This window comes from Zootoca vivipara, chromosome 15 (assembly GCF_965207765.1).
Source record: "Zootoca vivipara chromosome 15, rZooViv2.hap1.1, whole genome shotgun sequence".
NCBI lineage: Eukaryota > Metazoa > Chordata > Lepidosauria > Squamata > Lacertidae > Zootoca > Zootoca vivipara.
In genome coordinates, this window is record NC_142598.1 from 6421446 (window position 1) to 6446565 (window position 25120).

General features: G+C 45.5%; 2 protein-coding genes and 1 long non-coding RNA gene across 4 annotated transcripts in view; 2 read left to right on the forward strand and 1 right to left on the reverse strand.

Annotated features, from left to right (window-relative positions):
* LOC148683350 (uncharacterized) overlaps window positions 1-898 on the forward strand; it is a 135677-nt gene extending 134779 nt beyond the window's left edge. The window contains exon 3 of the long non-coding RNA XR_015947223.1: window positions 790-898. This is a non-coding gene — a long non-coding RNA (uncharacterized LOC148683350). The remainder of the gene's footprint in view (window positions 1-789) is intronic.
* Window positions 899-3310: 2412 nt separating this feature from the next.
* On the forward strand, window positions 3311-13487 carry LOC118088882 (lysozyme C, milk isozyme-like). Of its 2 annotated transcripts, XM_035123033.3 has the most exons (4): window positions 3311-3962; window positions 4715-4873; window positions 11127-11205; window positions 13329-13487. In XM_035123033.3, the coding sequence occupies exons 1-4, from the start codon at window positions 3824-3826 to the stop codon at window positions 13393-13395; spliced, it is 444 nt and encodes a 147-aa protein (XP_034978924.1). In that variant the 5' UTR covers window positions 3311-3823; the 3' UTR covers window positions 13396-13487. The 2 variants fall into 2 exon arrangements, with proteins under 2 accessions (XP_034978924.1, XP_088514641.1); XM_088658515.1 differs by lacking the exon at window positions 13329-13487 and having other exon boundaries at window positions 3686-3962; window positions 11127-11419.
* A 3961-nt stretch (window positions 13488-17448) lies between these two features.
* LOC118089548 (immunoglobulin gamma-1 heavy chain-like) lies at window positions 17449-24537 on the reverse strand. The gene is made up of 3 exons (XM_035124330.3): window positions 24448-24537; window positions 20029-20385; window positions 17449-17891 (listed from the first exon to the last, which is right to left on the reverse strand). The coding sequence occupies exons 1-3, from the start codon at window positions 24494-24496 to the stop codon at window positions 17563-17565; spliced, it is 735 nt and encodes a 244-aa protein (XP_034980221.2). The 5' UTR covers window positions 24497-24537; the 3' UTR covers window positions 17449-17562.
* Window positions 24538-25120: the final 583 nt, after the last annotated feature.

Below are 25120 nucleotides of genomic sequence, written 5' to 3' on the forward strand. Positions count from 1 at the left end.
ATGACCGGCAGCTAGCTTTGCAATCTAATAGCTGACGGTGTCTTCAGACTCTTTCTAACAGCATGCTAAATTTTAAAGACAAAGCAGCTAGATCTGAATTGGGGCCCACAGTATTTTCCTGTGGAGCACCCCCATCCCCCAACGCTCCTGTCCTGCCTGCCGTTTGCACCTGAAAGCGCTGTTTGTGGTAAACAGTGCCTTTGGGTTGGCCTCTTGTGTCCTCAGATGAAATGATCTCATAGACAGTTTTCAGGAAGTTCTGGAATTCCTCGAAAGTTCTAAATGGAAGAGGAAGAGGGGTCAGAACCTGATGGCAGCAGCTTCCATGCAAAAGCCACAGTGGCTTCCCTGGCCTCTCCCACTCTGCTTTTCCCCTTGTGAAGAAGGACATCCTTGCTTCCCTGGCCAGCTTGGTAGGATCTCATCCTCATCTTGCAAACCGTGAGCTGAACTGGGTGATGGGGATACCTAGGTGGGACTTGGGAACAGTAACTAGCTTTTGCTCTCTGGAAGCTGTCCTGCAGCCCCATCTGCTGGGAAGCTCGAGGGGAAGCACGTCATTTAGAGAGGGCAAACGCAACTACATCTGTGATATTTGTCTTCCTTTTACAATGCATAAGAAAAGAGAGCAATTCCAACAAACGCTCTTAAAATTCACTGCTTTGGGTTTTTAAATCTTGTTGGGAATATTGCTACTAGAACCAGGGCCTTTTCAGTATTGGCCCCAAGTTGGTGGAACGCTCTTTCCCAGGAGACCAGGGCCCTGCGGGATTTGTCATCTTTCCGCAGGGCCTGCAAGACAGAGCTGTTTCGCCTGGCCTTTGGGTTGGACTTAGCCTGACCCCGGTGTTTTCCTCCCTCATGGCCTGGATTTATGGACTACTTGAAATGAGGCTGCATTTTAAATTTTAATACTGTATTTTAATCTGTATTTTAATTAATTGTTTTTATGTTTTATTGTGGTTTTGTTGGTGTGAGCCGCCCTGAGCCCGGTTTTTGACTGGGGAGGGCGGGGTATAAATAAAAATTTATTATTATTATTATTATTTATATCTATTCCTCTCCCAGGATTTAAGGGGTGTGTGTCTTCCAGAAAGGTACCTTCAATGTACCCCCTTAAGCTGCACAAGCAGCTGCACAGAACAGGAATTCCCACACTCTACCACCACTATTTTGGGTGCTCATAATGTAAATGGGAGCAATGGGCCCCTTGGTGGTCTTGGGATCTCAGCAGATGCCCACCCTTGCTACCCTCTGGAGCTAGCCATGCCTGTCCTCTGGTGGAATATGAAGCAATCACTTGAGCAAGGTCTGGAAACAGAAACTGGGAACTGGGTGGGGCAAAAGGATTCCAGAGTGGTTCAGAATCACAGACCTTTGGGGCATTCCATCCCAGAGTTTGTATTTGTTTTCATTTATTATGTATGTAGCTCTTTAAAGTATCCCCCGTCTTTTTCCATAAAATAAATGTTCAAACCAAAAATAAAAAATAGAGTTACCTGCTAGGCTTAGCCATTTTGTTAGCTTCTTTTCCCCGTGGAAAGATCTAAGGAAGAAAAGTTCAGGTAGTATTCTGCCTGATCAATCTGGGCCTTGCAACATGTGGCTGGCAGTAGGGCTGGGTGTGGGAACCCAGCTTGTCGTCTACAAGCTGAAAAGCAGCAGGGGAGGTTGTGACTCACCTCACAGGTGTGATGGGCAGGTGCTGCCTAACCCTGCCAACCTATGCTCTGATTTTCCCTGGTTACTTCCTCCGCCAGGTGCTTTTACCCTGGGTGGGATTCCAAAGGTATATTTGTTTCATGGCGCAGGGAGGGTTGCAAGGGAAAAGCAGGGGCAGAAGGTTCAGCATCCTCCTTTTCCACCTGCTACTTCCACTGATCTGGCACCATTTGGGCTCCTAGGCCAAAGAATCCAAATGCCCTGAAATGAACAGCAAAGGCTGGATGCTTAAGTATTTCTTTCCTTGAAATGGTATTAAATTTCTTGGCAACTTATTGCCAAATGTACATCTTACACTGCTTATCTTTTAGTTTTGGGCAGCTTTGTATTGACTCATAGCAGCCACTCGCTAGAAAGGCTGTGATCTTAGGCCCGGTCCCCTGCCTTTTTCATGGTGTCACATGAGCTATTGGTGTTTGAGACAGTAATGGGTACCTTGAAGACTAGTTGTCACAGACAGTTCTCCACCTGTGGTTCAGCCTAGTCTCAGATCTTGCCTTATTGCCAGATGACTCCTCACTGTTGACTTTCACTGCTGCCCAGTTTCTGAAACCATCCCACTATCACCAGGTAGCACATTATCTCATTCTAGAAATCCGTATTCTATTGGCAAAGCCGGGCTCTATCCTAACCAACAGAGGGAGCATCTGAAAGGGGAGAAGCAGTAGGTGGGAGGGGTGACATCTAATCCTGCCTACCACTTTCTCCCTCAGACTTTTCTTCCAGCTGTGCTTTTTTTCTGGCCTTTGATGAAGCTGGGAAAAGAAAGCAGTAGGAGGAAGGAGTAGGAGTAAAGTAGTGCCTAGGGCAGGCATGTCCAACAGGTAGATCGTGATCTACCGGTAGATCACTGGATGTCTGCGGTAGATCACTGGTAGATCATTGGCTCCCCCAAAGAAGCTGAACAACTGTGGCTCCCCTAAAAAAAGCTCAACATTTTACCTCCTCCCTGAAAAAACTCAACAACTTTGACCTGAACCCCCAAAAAGGGGGTAGATCACTGCCAGTTTTTAACTCTGTGAGTAGATCGCAGTCTCTTGGGAGTTGGCCACCCCTGGCCTAGGGGAAGGGTGAAGCAGGCCTCCTCCCACCTGCTGCTTTTCCTCTGCAAAAAGAAACCTCATATCCACATTCATACTATACAAGTAACATGAGATTGGGAGTCTGTGTGCCTAAGATCATATCCAGGCCATTTGTGAATGTAGCTCCTCAACGGAGGGCATTGCTTGTGTTCAGATGATGTGGATGAGTGGAAGTTGGACAGTTATATACTGATGCATATTTCCAACTCAAAATCACAAGGTGGCTGAGCACATTGCGCACCTGGTAAAGGTGGCGGCTTCTCTGCACCTTGCCTTAGCTTACCTTTGACATAACATGCAGCTCTCTCCCTACTACCTCAAAGGAAGAGACTGAGAGCTAGACTCATTTGAAGGGTCAGGGAAAGATAGATGAAAAGCCTTGTACTTCAGCCCAACCATCTGCTTTTTTTAAAAGTAGGGATGGGGAACGTGTGCCCTTGTATTTTTAATCTTTGTTGGAAGCCACCCAGAGTGGCTGGGGAGACCCAGCCAGATGGGCGTGGTACAAATAATAAATTGTTATTGTTATTATTGTTATTGTTATTGTTATTATTATTATTGCAGATGCTGTTGGACTCCAGCTCCCATCAGCCTCAGCCAGCATGACCAATGCGAAGGGATTATGGGAGTTGGAGTCCAAGAACACTTTCCCCATCCCTGTTGCTTTAGAGCTTCAAATGGGCATTTATACATACAGTATATAAGTTCATCCCTCATAAATATCCCAAGGAATGGGTTTGGGAATGATTGGTGACAACACTGGTACTAGCCAAAAAGTGTTCATTCCAGCTGACATTTTCCTGGTACAACTGAATGCTGAAAAACCCACCCAGAGATTGCCCAGGACAGAAAAAAATGTATTATTTTGAGAAGGCAGGGGTGTTTCCAACCTCTGTCACTCTTAAAACACTATGTCTCTTGTTCCCTGTTTGAGCCAACCTTCCTGTTTTTCTGCTTCTCCCTAAAGGAGTTAACTTCAGAGGTTTTGTCAACTCCCTCCCAGGTAAGCAGCTAAGACGATGATCCACTTATTACAGACCCTCCTCCTCACCTGCTTTGCAGTCACTGTGCAAGCCAAGATCTTTGGTCGCTGCGAGTTGTTCCACGCGCTGAAAGTTAGCGGACTGGATGGATATGAGGGGTACAGCCTGGCCAACTGTGAGTGCAGCTTCTCAACACAGAGCATACTTCAAATGTTGTGGGGAGGAGGAAGGAGAGAGATAACAACCATGGTCTTTCCAGACATCATTTCCTTGTCTCTACGTCCACAAGAGGGTGGTCATACCCCAGATTTGGAGGATTCTTGTATGATTTGTAAAATGTGCTGGAGTGAAAGAAAAACTAGCAAATGTCTCCTTCCCTACATGTATTTGAGGAACTAAGACTTCATACCCACCAAGCGCCTCAGAAAAAATGGGGCATCCTGTTTTTTCACACGAGATCGTGGCGGCCATTTTGGGAGCTGTGCTCTTGCACCCTGAAAAAAGGTGTTTTTTTGGGGGGGTGAGATTACAGCACACATCAATTGATTCACCCAGGAGCACATCCCAGAAGATGTCTTAGAGCTGAAAGGGCAGACTTTGGCTGTGGGCTTGTGCACACTTCTGTTTGAGCGGTTTTCCGCTTGTCTCATGCTTTCTAGGCTGTTTTGCTTTGCCTCGCCGCTTTCCCCCCAAAACTCTCTCCAAATTTAGTGCTAAACCAGAGCAAACTTCAATCCAATGAAAATTTGATTAAAGTTTGTGCCGATTTGGTGGTCTTTTGAAACGTGATTTATAATTTTAGTAATCTGCAGCAGTTTTGCCCCTGGATTGCAGCTCCTCCTTTTCCAACTGCTCCCATCCCCAGCCTTTTTGGAAGAGTAAATTGGCCGCTACTACAGAGTGTAACTTCCATTCTTCTCCCTGAAGGGATCTGCATGTCGTTTTTTGAGACTGGCTTTGACACAGAGGCTATTGACAGGCGCAAGGATGGCACTAAAGACTACGGCATCTTCCATATCAACAATGGCTGGTGGTGTAAAGATGAAGGTACCCTCTCGGAGAACCTTTGCTCCATGTCTTGCGCAGGTGAGTTCCTTCCTGCCTCCCCACCCCCGGCCGCAGGTGGCACTGTGCCAGAGGGGACAGGCAAAATGGTGGGGTGCTGCAGAAAATGGAACAGCTTGCTAAATGCTATGTTAGAGGTGCGGAACCTGGTGCTGTCCAGATGTTGTTCAAGCTACCACCAGCCCCAACCCAACATGGGCAATGGTGAGGGATGATTGAAGCAAAAACTTTGGAGAGTCACAGCCTCCCATTCCTAGGGATACATACTACTGGCCTTTCCTGACTTTTTTGTTTTATATTTTAAAATTAAAACAGAGCTTGATTTAATAGCATAATACCTCTTAGGTTAATAAGCACAGTTTAGCCTTGTCAGTAATAACACATTGCTGAATTCGTATTTTTATGTTAAAATGTTGATCCTTCCAAACACAACAATGCAGCTCAAAAATATAAATTAATATTGTTATATTTAAAATGCTTCCTGCCAACCTAGCAGTTCGAAAGCACATCAAAATGCAAGTAGATAAATAGGAACCGCTATACTGTAGCGGGAAGGTAAACGGCGTTTCCATGTGCTGCTCTGGTTTGCCAGAAGCGGTTTTGTCATGCTGGCCACATGACCTGGAAGCTGTACGTCGGCTCCCTCGGCCAATAATGCGAGATGAGCGCGCAACCCCAGAGTCGGTCACGACTGGACCTAATGGTCAGGGGTCCCTTTACCTTTACCTTTATTTAAAATGCTAAATACTGCACATCCAAACATAATCATCAAGCTCAAAAATGTAGGCGGAAGATGTTCTCTTTTTTTAAAGGGTATCTTACTCAAATTCAGAATGCCAGTAAGCCCATTTCATAAGAGTTCATAGGCTGCAAAAGACTGGCAGCTGGAGCAAATGCTGAGCTTTTGCCATTCCACCTCCACCACCACCCCGGCTATTTGGTTTGTATTCAAGTGTTTTTACCATTACATTGGAACTAGCCAAACTGTCCTGTCCCTAATTTTTACATGCAGACTGTAAGGTTTGCCATTTCAGCAGTTATCATCTACCAACAATTTCCTTGTTCAGGTAAGGAAGGTATGTTACAACAGCACCACCTGCTGGCTGCTAATACCTTAGCAGCTGATCAAGTGCCTAATATTTTGTAATGTGCTTTCAAGCGCTCATTACAAGTGCTTCATAATCTAGTTGTTGCAATACCTAACAACAACCCTTAAAGCACTAAAATGCTGGCAGATTTTCACAAGGATGGTGATGGTGGTGGTGATGATTGCATAATGTTGTGGAAATGCGGAGAACTGAATTTAAGCTTGGAAAAATGAGACACTTGGAAAACGGACAGATTTGTCCATCTTTAGTAACAAAGCATTTTGGCCATTGTGATGGAACTGGGCAAAGTGTCCTGTCCCTGGTTTTTACATCCACACAGTCAGCTTTTCAGCAATTTTATCTAAAAGCAAGCTCCCCCATTCAGACAGAGTAGAGGTTGCCAAACTTATTTGGCCTACTGCCCCCTTTTCAGAAAAATAATAATAAAATACTCAGCACCCCCCCCCCCAGAGATTGACCTTCTTTAAGTGAAGGGGTGCAGTCTACTTGCAATTGGCCAAATAGGCAGGCCAGCTGTGATCCGCTTCCCAGGCCTGGGTGAAGCTAGAAAGGGTTCACCCAAGTCCAGGAAAACTCCTTGCCTCTAAGCATAACCGCTGGATCCAGGGGAGCTGTTGTTGCCATGCATGCCAGTGCAAGTAGATAAATAGGTACCACTGCAGTGGGAAGATAAACAGTGTTTCTGTGCGCTCTGGTTTCTGTCATGGTGTTCCATTGCGCCAGAAGCGGTTTAGTCATGCTGGCCACCTGACCCGGAAAGCTGTCTGTGGACAAACGCTGGTTCCCTCGGCCTGAAGCGAGATGAGCACTGCACCCCATAGTCACGTTTGACTGGACTTAACCACCCAGGGGTCCTTTGCCTTTACCTTTACCCACAACGGTGCCTGATCTGGTCGTAAACGTCATTACACAACAGATGAAACATGTACAAACAGTTTTTCAAAAATATATTCTCTTCTTTATGCTTCCACCGCCCCCTTATTTTTATTCAACACTCCCCAATTGCACCCGAGGCTACTACTGCCCTCCTGGATCGTTCCAGCACCCACCAGGGGCCCGTATCGTCCACTTTGGGAAACACTGAGATAGAGAAAGTGTGCTGGAACAGCACCACTTGCTGGCTACTGACATCTTAGCAGCTGATAAAATGCCCAATATCTTTTTATAGCGTTTTCAGGTGCTCAAAGCAGTTTGCAGGTATTATCTGTAATCCTTTACAACCCCCCTCCCATGGAAGATCGCCCCTTACAGATGGTTGAGACTGAGTCTGAGAGGGAGGGGCTTCCACAAGGCCATCTAGTTGGTTCATGACAGAGATAGATTCCAGTTGGAGACTTCCTAATTTGTTGCTTATTACTCTGTGGCTGCATCAAGTCTCCAAAAAGAGTCTTCAAAAGAGTCTAGCTTAATTGTGATTTACTGCTGCTAATTTATGTAAGCACTTTGGGGGCATTCCTAAATGTGTAATGGTTTATAAATACTTTTAATAAATAAATGGCTAAAACCATTATCATTTCTAGTTACAGGTAGGTAGCCGTGTTGGTCTGAGTCGAAGCAAAATAAAAAAAATCCTTCAGTAGCACCTTAAAGACCAACTAAGTTTTTATTTTGGTATGAGCTTTCGTGTGCATGAAGAAGAAGTGTGCATGCACACGAAAGCTCATACCAAAATAAAAACTTAGTTGGTCTTTAAGGTGCTACTGAAGGATTTTTTTTATTTTACCATTATCATTTATTACCGGTATCTGTATTAGTTGTTCTCCTCATCCTCCCAGAAAAGCAGCTACATTTAAAACTATGATAAAACAATCTAAAATACACAAGTAATATATAGAAAAGTGATCTGATTCAAACCCTCCCCATGAAAAAGCAGAAAATTTAAAATCCAAAGGCCTGGGTGAATAAGAGTGGTTTTGCCTGGCACCTAAAACCAGGTGGGCCTTCTTGGTGAGAACATTCTATAAATGGAGAGCCACTCACTGCTGGCTTCTCGTGTTGCCACCCTCCACACCTCCTTTGCATGTGGCACACGCAGAAGGGCCTCCGATGAAAAATGCAGGGTATGGAACAAGTCATGTGGGCAGAGGCGGTGCTTGAGGGACTGGAGTCCTGCACATTAGACTTTTCCAAAACTTGTGCACAGGTTGGTTGAATTTGTACCTATTTATTGGATATGACATCCCATTTTTGTGCGTTCAATGATATACTTTATATTGCAGAGCCTGCAGAAATAGGTATATATGTCAACACAGGGTGGCCATTTCTCCTACTTTTCAGAGGACAGTCCTCTAACTTGAAGGGCGGCCCAGTCCAAGTGCAGTGTAGGGTAAAGGTAAAGGGACCCCTGACCATTAGGTCCAGTCGTGACCAACTCTGGGGTTGCGCGCTCATCTCACATTATTGGCCGAGGGAGCCGGCGTATAGCTTCCAGGTCATGTGGCCAACATGACAAAGCCGCTTCTGGCAAACCAGAGCAGCGCATGGAAATGCTGTTTACCTTCCCGCTGTAGCGGTTCCTATTTATCTACTTGCATTTTGACGTGCTTTCGAACTGCTGTAGGTTGGCAGGAGCTGGGACCGAGCAACGGGAGCTCACCCCGTCGCAGGGATTCGAACCGCTGACCTTCTGATCAGCAAGCCCTAGGCTCAGTGGTTTAACCCACAGCGCCACCTGGGTCCCCACGCAGTGTAAAGATAGAGAATCCTAAAATGTGACAGAGCACAGGAGCCTTGAAGATGCCCATCAGCCGGTAGCAACTTGGTAGCAGGTTGACCAGGCACTGCTTGATCAACAGTTTCCCCTGCTATACCACGGAGAGATGTATTTCTATTTAAATTGTTGCAATTGTTTCTAAATCTGCATCTCTATATGAACATTAGCATATACGAGAGCATCAGTGTCTCTCTGCTGATGATACATTTCCTTTGTTGTATTGGCAGTGCATAAGGGGCTACCCTGCCTTTCACCCTAGAAACTCAGGGATAGAATAATGCCGTTCATTCATTAAAAGTTGTGGCCAGCGACAAATGCCAGTTTAATACTAGAAACCAAAGCAATGTATACCCAGTATATATATTTTTAATAAAAAATATTATGTTGGAGAGAAGGCAACCATGGCTCCTCTTCATCTGTTTGCTTTATTTACTTGCCCCTCCTGCAGCAACAAGCATATTTCCAGGTGTGCTACATATCAGACGAGGAAGAACTGTGGTAGCCCAAGACATGTTGCCACCTGAAAAGGAGTCCAAAAGATTCCAAAGGTCTAGAGTTGTGAACTTTGGGCTCTCAAATTTCAGTGGCACCCTATGCAACTCTAAAATCCAGCACCCCCACCTCTCGTGCTCTGTTCTACATCATTGTTGCAACACCCCCTGCAATGCCAGCAGCACCCAGAGTGGCGGAGCCAGTGGCACTACCCTAAAACTGCCTCTGCTCCCTTAACCCTCAAATAACTAACACTTTAAAAATCTTGCCATACCAATTTTTGCCAATTGGCAAAAATATACCCAGGACTGAGCAACATCTGTTGGAGGTGTAACCAGGAAATTGGAACACACATACACATGTGGTGGAATTGCAAACAAATCAAGGTGTTTTGGGAAATAATTTACAAGGAATTAAAGAAAATTTTGAAATATCCCATTAAGAAATGCCCTAAATTATTCCTCTTAGGAATGTTGCCAGAAGATGTCAAACCTAGAGATAGATGTTGTATAAGTTATGCTGTAACTGCCGCAAGAGTGTTAATTGCAAAAAATTGGAAGGCCGCTACCGTTCCAACAAAAGAAGATTGGCAAGAGAAATTATTTAATTACTATAATCTGGCTATAAAATATGAAGAAATTAAAGGAATAAAAGAGGACGATTCAAAAAATAATTGGAAAGTATTTACAGACTATATGCAAACTAAAGTAGAGAATTTAAATCTCAACTCCAATGTTTAAAGGTTCTATTTTAGAAATATAAAGTGTCAACTGTAGAAGGATAAGAGAGATTGAATTAGGAAACTTGATGGATATGAAGAATGATATGAAATTACTGTAAATATTAAAGTAAGGTATGTAGATCAAAAAGAAAAAGGAAGATAAAAGGCATTAGTTCAGACCAGGTTGAGAATTCGTAGGGAAGGGGAGGGTGGGAGGGTGGGGGGGGTTGTCGAGGGGGAAAAATAAGACAACTGCAACATTTTCATGGCTGTAATTTGTTTTTTTTTATTGTGATCGACTGTAATTGTTGTGATACAAAATAAAGTTTATTTAAAATAATAATAAAAAAATATTGCCATACATTTCAGACACCATTTCCTACCTCCAATTATTTCAATTCCTGGGCGCTACCTAAAGCAGGCCGGTTTACCCTGCTTCATGGCATGGGCCACCCCACCTATAGGAGGCAACTCTGAGGGACCAAGGGGTCTTTGGCCCCCCCAATAAAATATTTGAGGGCCCCCCCCAAAAGTTGATGGGTATTGCCATTCAAATGGTGTGCGTGTGTTGCATCATGTGATTGATTATGCAGGATGGAGTTTACCAGGGCCCCACAATATTTTATTCAAGTTGGCACCCCTGACCCCCACCCTTGTTGATGAGAGGAATGGGAGAGAGTAAGTGGGCTGCTTCCATTCCTGCTACATGGGGATTGCGAAAGGATGCCGTTAGAGGTGGCAATCCTAGGAAGATTTGATTCTGCAATTAGCCTTAAAGGTAAAGGGACCCCTGACCATTAGGTCCAGTCGTGACCGACTCTGGGGTTTGCGCGCTCATCTCGCATTATTGGCCGAGGGAGCCGGCGTATAGCTTCCAGGTCATGTGGCCACCATGACAAAGCCGCTTCTGGCAAACCAGAGCAGCACATGGAAATGCCGTTTACCTTCCCGCTGTAGCGGTCCCTATTTATCTACTTGCATTTTGACGTGCTTTCGAACTGCTAGGTTGGCAGGAGCTGGGACCAAGCAACGGGAGCTCACCCCGTCGCAGGGATTCAAACCGCCGACCTTCTGATCAGCAAGCCCTAGGCTCAGTGGTTTAACCACAGCGCCACCTGGGTCTTAAACTTGTCTTATTCTTATTCTAACCCTGTGATAATAAGAATATTCTTATTCTAACCCTGTGATAATAATCACCGACTTTCCCTTCCATTCATACATTTTCATTCTCTTTTCTAGGTTTATTGAATAATGATATTCACGATGATATCGTATGTGTCAAGAGGATTGTGAAAGATCCCCAAGGCATGGGGACCTGGTATGAGAGCATCTTCTGGTTCTCTCCCCCCCCCCCCCAGCTGAATGCCCGACCATGTTGTGGGCCGGACTATATATTTTTTTTGGGAGGGTGGGATGAACGAATTCCTATGCCTCACAAATAACCCAGAGATTAATTTTAAATAAAAGGACACATTCTACTCATGTAAAAACATGCTGATTCCCGGACCATTTGCAGGCCGGCTTGAGAAGGCAATTGGGGCCACATCCAGCCCCCGGGCCTTAGGTTGCCTACCCCTGCTCTAGGGGCTAACTCTGCAAACACCTCCCTCGCCTGGTTGTTCCAGTGTTACCAAAACTGATCTGCTCTCTCTTTGAGCTGTACTTCTCTTTCCTGCTGAAATAGTCTGGACAGACACCCCCACTGCTTTTTACAACAGCCTTACATGCTGGTCTCAAGCAGGTGACATTTCTCCTATCAGTTTATGACAGGAACATCTTCTCCCCAGACCTAATTTATGTGTGCCAGGCTGCTGTTAAAAGCACAGGACCCAGGCCTGCTTTGATTTATTTTTAACTAAAAAATCCAAGTCAGACATGGGGGTCCTGTGTGCCTCTAGAAGCTGCTGGGACTCCCATAATCCTGACCATTGGTCTTTCTGGCTGGGGTTGATGGGATCTGGAGTTCAACAGCATTGGTTCCCCTGCTTGATCTAATAAATTCTCATATTTCAGTGCTGGATCAATCATTCAGCTTCAAACAAGCTGGATCTCTAATGGAGTAGAGAAGCTCACTTTTTGTTTTCCTGCTTGCTGCCCAAGTCAGAGGCATCAAAGGAAACCAGTTAGTAGAGTTGCCAAGTCTTATCATCCCAGTGAGTGCCTTTCACAACCTGGAAACAGGCAGGAATCCATAGCTGAAGATTTCTCTATCACCGAATTGCCGTTCCAGAAAAACCCACAGCTGCTGATTTCTAACTTACTACACAGAAGCTAAAGGCACAGGAGCCCTGACAGAAAAAAGTTGGTAACCGTGTCATAGAGATGCAGGTGGTTAACCAAAGATGGGACTCCTTAACACATGCAGGAATTCTTGTGTACTTGAGTGGTTTGGTTGAATTTACTTGTGCAATATTTTCAACATATAGAGAACAAAACATAAGATAAATAGCGCAGATCACTCTCCTGAGGCATTACAAGCTAAAATGCCACTGGTGTAAGGATGTCATGTTAGCACAAACCCAACTTAATGGGGGAAGCCTTCTCACTTGGATGTTTAGGAGAACAGGACAAACCACAGATAGGGTTGCCAGACTCAATAGTGGACAGGACTTCTGTGCCTTTGTTGCCCCACTCTCTTTTGAGTCTGGAAACCTTGAAGAGAAACCAGTCTCTTTAAGGTTTCCAGACTCAAAAAAGATCAGGGCAATGAAAGGCACAGAAGTCCTGTCCACTATTGAGTCTGGCAACCCTAACCACAGACAATTTTTGAATAGCTGTGTAGGTGAAATTTGGCAGGTATTGTTATGCAGTGACAAAAGAAGCTTCACTTGCCAAAGTTATCTCCTGTTCATAACTGTTAAATGCATAGCTGCCAAGTTTTCCCTTTTCTCGTGAGGAAGCCTATTCAGCATCAGGGAATTTCCCTTTAAAAAAGGGAGAACTTGGCAGCTATGGTTAAATGCCCAGGACTCTTCCTCTAATTTGCACCTGATAATTCCAGTGTATCCTGGGAACACCCCTTGTACACGGAGCAGTAGGTGGAAGCCAGGAGCCTTCAGTGTAAACAGCACATTATGAATTAATGGTGCAGTCCAAGATCCATTATGAAAATCACCAAATGCCCTTGCTAAGAGGGGTGTGTGGGTGTGTGCACCTGCCACCAGTTCCTATGAATGTTTACTCAGAAAGCAATGTTTTCCCAGTCAGTCCAAAGGTTTTTACCCCTTAGGAAGTGTGCTTTGCTGGAATTGCATCTAGAATTCTCTTGAATTTAGTGGTTTGAACCATGCTTAATTCCATGATGGATTATGGTTTAATCCCTTTGTTCTGCAACTGCATTGTAGTTTGAGAAAATGCTATGATCCCTATGCATGAAAAATTGCCCTTAGGAATAGCCATTGTGATAACAGACTTCCTCTTTCTCCAATTTGCCTTTTGCAGGAGGGAGTGGAAAAAGCACTGTGAAAATCAAGACCTGAGTGAGTGGGTGAAGGGGTGTAAGCCCTGAAAACCTGTCTACCTTCTGTTTGCTATCTCTCATGTCATCAATACAGAGCTGTTTGGGGTTTTTTTCTTGTAAAATGCTTCTTATATCTGTTATTTCCCTGGATGGTTAAAAAAAAATCCAAATATGAAATGAAGAGGCAATTCATGCTGTGTACACACCATACACTCAAAGCCACCCCCCCAAAAAAAAATCCTGGGAACTGTAATTAATGGTGCTGGGGAATCATAGCTCTCAGAGGACTAAACCACAGTTCCCAGGATTCTTGGTGGGAAGTCATGTGCCTTAAATGTATGAAGTACACACATTTTTAATTACTTTGCATCCATGGCGTCTACACTGGTCCCCTACCCATCTCTGATGCAGATTAGGGCAATTGGAATCTCCCCATTTGTGGAATGCTCTCCCCAGGAAGGTTTGGCTGGCACCTTCATTATACACCTTTAGGCGCCAGGCAAAAAAAAGTTCCTCTTTAACCAGGCCTCCAGCTGATTGGCATCTGATGCCCTTTTAAAATGTTTTGGGGAGGGTGGGGGTTATTGAGTTGTTCTTGTTTTTATTTGTGTTATGTATTTTGTGTATATTGTGATTTTTTTTGTTGTGAGCTGCCTTGAGACCTGTGAGTATAGGGCAATATACTAAGAATAGGGGAGGCACAAACTATACACAAACAGGAGACATATGGGTGCAGTTTTCTTTCTTTTTTTAATTCATCTTTATTCATTTTACACATAAAAACCCATACAAAATACAAAGAGCAAAAAGAGAAAAAAGCACAAAAAAACCATAACAAAAGCCAAAAACAAGAATACAAAAAGAGAACAGCTACAGCAAAAAAAAAATCTAATAATCTTATATCATCTTCATAACATTTGGACTCCCCGGTTCCCCCCTCATTGATTCCCTATTACAATTCCTTATAGAACAGTTTTCACATAATACCAATTATTTTTAAATTAATTGAAATTTCCTCTCTAATTATCACCTTTCAATTTTATCTATAAACTCAATTTTTATATACATATATTCTAATTAATTATATTTCCCCAACTTAAATTTTTACCAGAAATGAAATTCCATTTTAATACTTCGTTCTTCCCCCCTTCCCCTGGACCCAGATTACCCAGATATCTCAGCAAATTCCATATTTCATACCAGTGTCGGACTTTTCCAATCAATCCAGCCTAAAATCATATGTTTAATCATGTGATTAGACATTTTAACCCACTCCCACCTTTTCCGCAAACTTCCAACAATATTTTTTAAACCCAGCCTGTTGTTTTCCCACTTTTCTTGCTGCTTCCCAACACCCTCCTTCCATCCCATTTTCCCAGAGATTTCCCTACACTCCCTCTCTCACTGGGTGTGCAAGGGTCCCCAGTGGGTGCAGTTTTCTTCCTAGTAGCCCTCAAGACAGCTTGGCTTACACATGTTCTCGAAACAGTTCCCACAGGTTTGACCCAAGGTACTTTTCTCCCTCAGGTGGACAAGGTGGCACATGCAGACTGACTGACTCTCTCTCTCTCTCTCTCTCTCTCTCTCTCTCTCTCTCTCTCTCTCTCACGATTTGACCAGACTGGCAGTTAAATCTTGTTTCAACCCTGATGAAGGGACAAGCATTCCCCACTGCACCTGTGGAGGGGCACACCAGTCTGTGCACAACACACACAGCTCTCTGTGCTTTGTCACCCTGCCACCACTCTTGTCTCCTCAGTATCTGCCACCTGAGGCAGCCACCTCACTCTGCCTAGTGGTAGAGCCGGCCCCAGATGGTTCATATGCATGAATTACCAGATGAAGATTTTTACCACACGGGAGGTAAATGCTATCGTTCTGCCGCATCTTCAGGGGGCACTTCAGAAGCAAATTCCAGTGCTTCCCATATGCTTCCTTTATTCTTCTTCCTTGTGAGTAACTGGTACCAGTAACCTTGTCCTTGGAGGGCCAGATCCATCTGGAAACACTACAGATGACTGATGAAGATGATATAGGCAGGGGTGGAGTTTGTGGCCTAGGTAGGGGGTTGGAATCCAAAGCCCCACTTCATGCAATCCTTGTCACTCCTCTCCTGCTCCAGCAGCATTTCTTGCTCCAGCAGCATTATGTGGCCGCCGATCTACATTGGATCCCAGTACATTTCCGAGCACAGTTCAAAGTGTTGGTGCTGACCTTTAAAGCCCTAAACGGCCTCAGTCCAGTATACCTAAAGGAGCGTCTCCACCCCCATCGTTCTGCCCGGACATTGAGGTCCAGCTCCGAGGGCCTTCTGGCGGTTCCCTCATTGCGAGAAGCCAAGTTGCAGGGAACCAGGCAGAGGGCCTTCTCGGTGGTGGCGCCTGCCCTGTGGAACGCCCTCCCATCAGATGTCAAAAAGGAAAACAGCTACCAGATTTTTAGAAGACATCTGAAGGCAGCCCTGTTTAGGGAGGCTTTAAATGTTTAAGAAATTAGTGTATTTTAATGTTTCTGTTGGAAGCCGCCCAGAGTGGCTGGGGAAACCCAGCCAGATGGGCGGGGTATAAATAAATTATTATTATTATTATTATTATTATTATTATTATTACCTGAGACATTACCTGAGACACTCTCACTCTGCCTAATTATGGGCTGCCCCTGTTAATCCAACAGCATCACGTGCCCTCAGTCTGTTTCTTGAGTCCAAATTCTGAATTATGAAATGTTCCTGAGTTTTGAATGTGCGCGATATTTCTTTCCACTCTCTTTCCACTTTCCACTCTCAACCTGCTGCATTGTCTAACCCACATTTCGTTTCTAAGCCACATTTCGCTTCTTTTCCCCTTGTTGGGGGGGGGGGAGAGCACAGCTTCGCTTCAAAGTCTGCCAACTCTTATCCCAACAGAGGCAGGTCCAGGAAACGGTGTCACACCTTTTCTTAATCTATTCCAACATTTTGCTCACATATTCCACACCATACATTTAAAGCACTATTGATTGCACCCTTTTGACAGTCATGGAAAACCCTGGGAACTGTAGGTTGTTGTGGGTGCTTGGAACTGTAGCTCGGTGCAGTCAGCACCCTTAACAAACTACAGTTCCCATGATTCTTTGTGGGGAAACCATGACAGTTAAAGTGGTCTAAGACTGCAACACACGACATCAACATATGCAAAAGCCGCTGTCATGCTTTGGGTGAGAGACCAGCAGTGCTGTGTGAAGTGATCTGCAGCCAATAAATATTCCCTATGGATACAGCTTGGAGGAAGGAGAAGAAGAGGAATTTTTTCCCAGTTGGCTGCTGGGGCTGTCAATGCCAGGGTGGAATAGGGAAGCTGGGAAAGAAGCCGTGATAATGATGGGTTGAGAGCAAAATTTGGGAAGCAAGGTTTGTGTGTGCCAGTCCCAGACTATTTTGTGCCCCAGGCAAGGCGCTCCCTCGGTTGCTAACCGTTCTAATAATGTATGAATTACTTTTAAATGATAAGATTCTTCAAAATATAAAATAAAAGTAAAATATTATTAGAAATTTGTAAGAGATAACAAAAATGAATCTGCATAAAACTGTGGTCCTCTGATGCTTGCGCCCTGGGCAAGCTGCCTACCTGGCCTAATGACAGCACCGGCCCTGCAGCTGTTGGGGAGTGTGGATAAAGGATGGGCACATCCCTCGGCCTCCGCTTGTCCCACAGGACAGGCTTTCAGCTAGTTTTTAAACAACAGCCAAATAGTTGCCTCTACACCGTAAAAACATATGCCCTGGACTGGACATTTCTCACTGAAGAAGCTTCAGATATTGACTTGAGTCATGTCTTGGTTTGAGGACATTTTTGGTATGTTGGGGTCCAGCTCTGGAACCTGTGAAATAATAAGAAAGGAGAGTGCCTCTGAGCACATGCTGAGAGCCTCTTCCTCACCTCTGCATGAGCACAACCAGCCCAGCTTCCAGGTTCGAGGCAATGTGATTTCCTGGGAACTGGCCTCTGAAATGAGCAGAGGTTGGTGAGATTCTGTACACAGCAGCGGAAATGGTTGTGTAGGTAGGTGGGTGGCTTGTGCCCGTTCAAGGTTCAACCAATAATGGAGGTTAGAGATACACAATAGGGATGTGAAGGCGGCTTTATTGGGGACCACAAAAGAAGGAGCGGAGCTGCCCCTCTGGCTGTGAGGGATGAAGAAGGAGATGGCAGGGGTGCTGCTGATCTCGGCAGGCCTTTACTTTCCCTGGCACTGCTCCAGGCTCCGCTCCGCTCTGGTTCCGGAGGCGATGTGGTACGTGGAGCACTTGACGGAGATGTCAGAGGTCAGGCGGCTGCGAGGGATGCTCAGGATGCTGCTGGTGCTGTAGGAGCCATCCTCGTTCAAGACCACTGGCCCAGTAGTCACCCCCTCTGATATGTTGGCTCCAGCCTCACTCCACTTGATCTCTAGGAACCCTGGGTAGAATTTCTCAGCTATGCACAAGGCGTGGACGGTGGGCGAGTCAGCTGTCTGGTAAGCATCAGACAGGAGGGTGACTGAGGCCGGTTCCTTTGCTGATTTGCCTGGGAAAAGAGAAACCATGAGTGGGTCACAGAATCCAGGTGACTTGGTTATTTTTGGGTGGTGGTGCTAAATGGGGGTTTCCAAGCAAAGTTCATTCAGTTGGTTGAGAATCCCCAGCAGTACTTAACAGAGCCCACACACACAAAAAAAAAGCCACCCTGGATAACTTAATGTGTCATTTTGGCCCCAGAGGCATGGGTTGGAGTTGATGATTTTCTTGTGGAGATTTTGCAAGCATTTCTGTAGTTGAGCTCCTCTTCCACTCTGAGAGCTTCTCCACACTTGCCTTTCCTTCATACTTTTCAGACACAATCCCATCACTCTTTTTTTTGGGGGGGGGGGGTCCGGAGCTTTCCACACCAAAACCCGCTCTTTAAAGCAGAATTGGAGCAAATGGCAATTGCCGTTGGCTGCGCTTCAGCTTTAAAGAGCAGGTTTTCATGGGGAATGCTCCAGGGCATAAAAAAGCCAAACAAACAAACTGATGCTCAGATGTAGAGCTTTAAAGCACAGACCTGTGCTTAGAAAGAGTGGGACAAAAGGTAAATATGCCTAAACCCTTATTCTATTTTCTAACACCTTCCCTCCACCCAGCACCCAAAATCTGTTTTTCAGGGGAACACGCAAGGCATCGTTGCAATCTGTTGCGTACATGGAGCCTGCTGCTGTAGAGAAAGGGCATTAGAGGACAAAAAGAATAGGGCAGAGTTGGGGAAGATCTTTCCTCCTCCACGAGGGGAGACTTTGCAGGCTGGACACGCTCCTCGCGGCAACCAGGGGGGCGTGTATCGGCCCCCTGCTGCAGCCAATCCCTGCTGCCGCACCAAGCCGCTGGCTGGCCAATAGGGCCGGCCTGGGGGCGGGCTTTACGGACATTTAAATCTGCGCAGCAGCAGGGGAATCCTCCTCCTCCTGCTGCATCCCAACGGATCTCCCGCCCACCCTCCCTTTAGGTCTTCCCTTTGTGTGTGTGCTTTGACCTTGCTATGGACTTCGGTTGGTTGTCTTGGTTGCCCAAGGGGCCTGGTAGGAGTTTTTTTTTATCCATTTGGCTAATTGGCACCGGCCTCTTGGTTTTTTCGCCTACCTCGTAGCAATTCGTCACAACTTCCTTCGGTATTTGGCGGTTAGGCATTGGAATATGGAGCGTCTGGTGTGTTTGAGGACTGGTTGTGGCCATCATCCAACCCTCCTCTTATAGGGGTATCCCCTTAAGGGATCCGGCGGTCGTGGATCCCATCCGATGCCCTACTGAGGCTAGGGCCATGGCACGACCCCCGGTGACACCAGGGGGAGCTTTCAGTTGTATTTGCATCAACAGGCTCCTCCCTCGGGGTGTTAACCTGATATGACCCCCCGCAGAACGGCGTGGGGTCATGCTTGCTAGGGTGTCCAATGCCTAAGCCAATACCTCTCACTTGTTCTAACCAATAAAGTTGTGGCCTTATTTTACCCATTAACTCAAATCCATGTGTCACTGTGTCTTCATTTCTCGCGCGCGCGCGCGCGGGGGGGGGGGGGTGTCCTCGAACCGCAACTTGCAGCTCTCCAAATGTTGTTGGACTCGCTTCTCCTGTTATCCCAGCCAGTGTAACCATTGACCAGGGACGATGGGAGTTGGAGTCTGCCAATATGCAGCAAAGTGCTAAGTAACTTTCCTGTCAAGGCGAAGATTTCAGCTTGTGCAACAGGACTCCCCCTCATGCCCCTGCTTAAATCTGCTCTGGGTTCCCCCACAACTCTCCAGAGCAGATTAGGGGAGCGCAGGCAGGCGAGAAGAGGCAGGAGGAAAGTTCTGCTGCACAAGTGGAAATCCTCGCAATATTGGAATGCATAAGTTGGATCCCAATTTTCTGATATCACTTTTCTGAGTGTTCATATTAAGCAGTTCACCTGACAGTAACCCTACAAGGTCACTAGTGCTATTGTTCCTACACTGCAAGCACGAATCTGAGGCGTAGCAGCTTGCCTAAGGCTACTTTGTGAATTCATGCCCGAAGCGAGACATGAGCTGGGAATTTCCTAGGGCACACTTCATAACTTCCATGCTACACAAGCCCCCGGCATGCTTCCCGTAATACGCTGGGTTCCCTGTGCCCAAGGGCTCCACTCTTAAACCATGGTATTCTCACTCACCTCCTGTGACACTGAGCTGTGTTCCACTCCCTGAGACAGCGGTGTTGAAATAATTTGCCTCTGCCAGGCAGTAATAGGTGGCACTGTCCTCCGTTCGCACCTTCCGAATCTGCAAGGTGTAGGTGTTGGCATCCCGGATGGACACAAAACGTTCATCAAATGCAGGAGCACGTTCTACCTGGCCATTGATGTGATGCTTCAGTATAAAGACCGGGCCACTTCCTGGCTTTTGCTGGAACCAGAAGGCATGGTACTCCTGGATATTGCCCCTCTCCAGAGGGCACGGCAGGATAGCAGTGGTCCCCTCTGCAAAGGAGGCCTGCGGAGGCTGAGCGGGCAGAGGCTGCAACGCTCCACCTGCGAGGAGGGAAGCAGGTGGCTCTTGTGAAGCTAAAATTTCAGCCTTATATTGGGAGTGCACTGTCTGACACATGCTTTTTACACATATGCTTATGTGTGTTCTATACAAATAGTAAATGGGGTAGAAAATATAGAAAATGTAGGGGTTTTTTTCTTATTTTGAGAAAATGTTACGGTAACAGTAACAAAAAACAAAACCTTGTTTGTAAATCACAGGATACTTCCCTCTTGAGAAGTGTGCTACCCCACCTTCTTCTTGAGATCAAGAATGAGAGCCCTGCTCCTGCAAGTGAAAGGGAGGCGGCACAATGGGCTGTGGGTTCAAGCAGAGCCTTTTGGGTACCTGCCTCAAAGCTGTGGTATGAACAAGGTGTGTGCCAGCATATCAGTATTTCAGTTGCTAGAGAGCCATGTCAAGTCCACCTTTGAAAGATGGTCTTTCAGGGCTAGTGATCCAGTGACTTATTCTGCCTTTTGCTGTATTACTGTACATTGGTTTTAATATATGAGTGTTTTTTTAAAGTTTTAATGTGAGGTTTTCTGCTACTAAAAGATATTTTATGGTTTCGTAAACTGACTTCAGTATATAATAGGTGGATAGCAATATTAAAAAAGCAATCGAGGCATTCTTTTATTGTAAGCCTGCAGGAGGGCTTTGCTGTTTTTAACCTGATAATTACTAGCACCAAAGTAGTTTAGGAAGGGGTTAATATTAATAATCATCATAATCCAACATTGACTCTGAAACACATCTCAAAAGAGCTGAGAGTTGGATTAATTGCACACTATGGCTGCATACATGTCAGTTCACCGAAATAGGTTGAATTCAAAATAAAAAAAATTCCTTCAGTAGCACCTTAAAGACCAACTAAGTTTTTATTTTGGTATGAGCTTTTGTGTGCATGCAAACTTCATTCATCTGATGAAGTGTGCATGCACACGAAAGCTCATACCAAAATAAAAACTTAGTTGGTCTTTAAGGTGCTACTGAAGGAATTTTTTTTATTTTGTTTCGACTCAGACCAACACGGCTACCTACCTGTAGGTTGAATTCAGTGGACCTAAATCTCAACTCTTGAGATTTAGGAGACTCTTGAGAGTCCCATGGACTGCAAGAAGATCAAACCTATCCATTCTGAAGGAAATCAGCCCTGAGTGCTCACTGGAAGGACAGATCGTGAAGCTGAGGCTCCAATACTTTGGCCACCTCATGAGAAGACTCGACTCCCTGGAAAAGACCCTGATGTTGGGAAAGATGGAGGGCACAAGGAGAAGGGGATGACAGAGGACGAGATGGTTGGACAGTGTTCTCGAAGCTACGAACATGAGTTTGACCAAACTGTGGGAGGCAGTGCAAGACAGGAGTGCCTGGCGTGCTATGGTCCATGGGGTCACGAAGAGTCGGACACGACTAAACAACAAAATCTCAACTATAAAGAAAAGAAAAATTATAAGGGGGCAGTAACTCTGTGAAAATAATGGGACAACTTCAGTGTCACGCTGTATTCTGTCAATGCAAGCCTATTTCAGGGGTACAAGGCAGAGGTAGATTTAGGAGAGCGCAACCTGTTTGTCCAAACTGGGCACTGAGCCGAGAGGGGTCTGCAGGTGATGCTGCAACAATGACTTAGAATGGAAGGCAAGAGGCGGCGAGGGCACTGAATTTTGGTGTGGCACAGGGCGCCACTGAAGTGAGAAAACCCAAAGTCCACCACTTCACAATGGCGCACAGAGGGCGGAGAGGGGTGGAACCCCCAAGCAGAGTTCCTTGTGAAGAGCTCTACTAATGTGAGCAGAATCCTGCCCAGTGCACCCACCCTGCCATTTTCAACTCTCCTTGAAAACAGTTGCCTTTCCCAATAAAATAGCCTTCAAAGCTTTTAGGCAGATCGTAACTAATGTGGTGGGACGCGGGTGGCGCTGTGGGTTAAACCACAGAGCCTAGGGCTTGCTGATCAGAAGGTCGGCGGTTCGAATCCCCGCGACGGGGTGAGCTCCCGTTGCTCGGTCAAAGCTCCTGCCAACCTAGCTGTTCGAAAGCATGTCAAAGTGCAAGTAGGTAAATAGGGAAGGTAAACGGTGTTTCCGTGTGCTGCTCTGGTTTGCCAGAAGCGGCTTAGTCATGCTGGCCACATGACCTGGAAGCTGTACACCGGCTCCCTCGGCCAGTAGAGCAAGATGAGTGCCACAACCCCAGAGTCGGTCACGACTGGACCTAATGGTCAGGGGTCCCTTTACCCTTTAACTAATGAGCAGAGCAGAGCCTGAAATCTGCAGTAGTAGGTTGTTTCTGCCTTTGCACATCATTCACCACTGAGACCTTCGCAGAGTCCACAGTTCCCCATCTCCACCACACCCACTTTACGGTTTGCAAAATCAGCAGAGCACATATACAAAGCTTGGAAAGACTGATTCCTTACAATCACAAGTAAGGACTAGTCCCTTTACGTGTCTTATATTTAGAATGTTAATTACCTAAATGCTGAAATGTGCCAAATCAAACAGCATGATGTGACACCTGCTGAAGAATTTTATACAGCTTGACAGTCTGCACACTTGTATTTAGTGCATTTCGCTTACGGAGCCAGCATTTCAAAAATGGTTTCAGTCTACTCAGTAGGCGGTGGGCCAGTTTGCCCATTTCAGTTCAGTTTTTAACTTTTCTAGTCTTAAGTTCAGTTTTCCATATCATTTTGTGATTTTTTTCTTATTTAAAAAACCTTGTCAGCATTTTATTGTGAATTTCTCCTGTACATTATAGAACAGTGATGGGCAACCTTTTCAGCTTGATGTGTCAAAATTCGCCAAAAAACCGAGCATAACTCGGGTGGTGTGTCACTTTGAGAAAAAAACCATAATTTCGCGATACTTATAGTTTAAATAACAAAAATGTATAATTGTAATATATAACTGTATTTAATAAACCAAAAACTAATTATTTAACCAAACCAAACCAAAAACCCCTTATTTATCACAAAGTGCCCAGGGTTGTTGAGCTTTTTTGGGGGGGTTGCTGACCAAAATTTTGGAGGTTTTTTTGGGGGGTGCAAAAGTTGCTTTTCTTTTTTGGGGGGTGCCCCAAAGCTTCTGTGCTTTTGGGGGGGGGAGGGAACAGAAATAAATGATGAATAATACCTTCGCTGGAACTAACACGCAGCACCGACATACGGTAGTCTGCGAAAGCGCCAAAACCCCCAGCACAGAATGGGTTAAAAATGGACGTTGTTACACCCAATCATTGTCTGCCAAAGCGCCAGAAAAAGCAGCACAGAAAGGGTTAAAAAAACCAATCTCTGGCTACCAGCAACAAAAAACAAAAAAAAAGGATCTGGGTTTTAACAGCGGACACAACGGGGACAGGACAAGCTGTAGTGTGAGGAGAACAAATGGGGGAAACAACAACAATAACAACAACAACAACAACAACAACAGCACGAATGGGCCGATGGGGCGTGTGCCAGCAGTGAGGGCTCTGTGTGTCACGTCTGACATGCGTGTCATAGGTTCGCCATCACTGTTATAGAACATAATATATTTGTGCATGTTAATGTCACGGATATATGCATTTTTATGCACACTCTGCCCTAGAGTGTTCCTTTCTATACACATCACTTGGCTGCAGAACTACACTGTACAAATCGGAGAAGTATGCATTCTGATGGGTGGCTATACTTCAGCATGCATATTGTTTAGAAAGTGGGGACTAGATAGGATTGCCTTTAAATATGAACTGAGTCGAATTTTCCCACCATCTCTATTCATAAGTGCCTAGCGGGCAGATGGAGGGATGATTGAATGAGTGGGTTTTCCTCTCCAGCCTTCTAGGCGTACACCAACCTTTGAAGTCCTTTACATCTACCTGCCATTCCTAGACCATAGCTGTGGCCCTTGCCTGACCTCCAATGAAAGACACAAGATGTGCAGATTTCTCTAGCACATTATGCTCTTTTCTCTGTATTCTAGCACAAGGCCCAAATTCCTCATTTCCCCGTCATTCCCACTGGCCTACTGCAAGTTCTTAGACTCTCTAGCTTGGCAACCAGCTATGCGTGTACTCACCGTGGATGGAGAGAACCAAAGAGAGACACAACAAGATATGAGAGCCCATCCTTCTCCGCTTGGAGGTGGTTTGATGATGAAACTGCTTGTCTTTCTAGCGCATATGCGCCATGCACACTGCTTTATGGCTACCCTGCTCATTTGCAAGCATTTGCCTAGAGGCTGCTTGTTTCCCTGAGGTTCACGCAGTACAGCTCTGTCATTGGCTGGAGGCAGACATTGGAAAGAGTCTGGCAAGTTCATACTATTGTATTGAGGGGGTCTGGTGGTGGCCACACAGAAGAGCTGTGGATTTCATCCCAATGTTTCATTGTGAATTTGTTTTCTGTTCCTTCACAAGCAGAGCTAGACTCCATGGGATTGGAAAATGTGGCCATTATATTCACCTGTAAATTCAAAGTGGTTTCTTTTGGATTGTTGGAATTCTTCAGTTGTAGCATAAATGAGAAAAGGGGGGTGGGAATCTAAAGCAGTGAAGAATATGTTTCTCTGCAGCATAGAATAGAATAGAATAGAATAGATACTTTATTGTCATTGTACATAGTACAACGGGGACCCAGGTGGCACTGTGGTTAAACCACTGAGCCTAGGGCTTGCTGATCAGAAGGTCGGCGGTTCGAATCCCTGTGACGGGGTGAGCTCCCGTTGCTTGGTCCCAGCTCCTGCCCACCTA

Excerpts from the sequence above, each read along its gene's own strand:
- LOC118088882 (XM_088658515.1), top strand. The coding sequence starts at position 3,824 with ATGATCCACTTATTACAGACCCTCCTCCTCACCTGCTTTGCAGTCACT. Across the intron at positions 3,963-4,714 it reads GGGGTACAGCCTGGCCAACT|GGATCTGCATGTCGTTTTTT; the intron begins GTGAGTGCAGCT and ends TTCTCCCTGAAG. Across the intron at positions 4,874-11,126 it reads TTGCTCCATGTCTTGCGCAG|GTTTATTGAATAATGATATT; the intron begins GTGAGTTCCTTC and ends TCTCTTTTCTAG.
- LOC118089548 (XM_035124330.3), bottom strand. The coding sequence starts at position 24,496 with ATGGGCTCTCATATCTTGTTGTGTCTCTCTTTGGTTCTCTCCATCCAC. Across the intron at positions 20,386-24,447 it reads TTTGGTTCTCTCCATCCACG|GTGGAGCGTTGCAGCCTCTG; the intron begins GTGAGTACACGC and ends CCCTCCTCGCAG. Across the intron at positions 17,892-20,028 it reads ACAGCTCAGTGTCACAGGAG|GCAAATCAGCAAAGGAACCG; the intron begins GTGAGTGAGAAT and ends CTCTTTTCCCAG.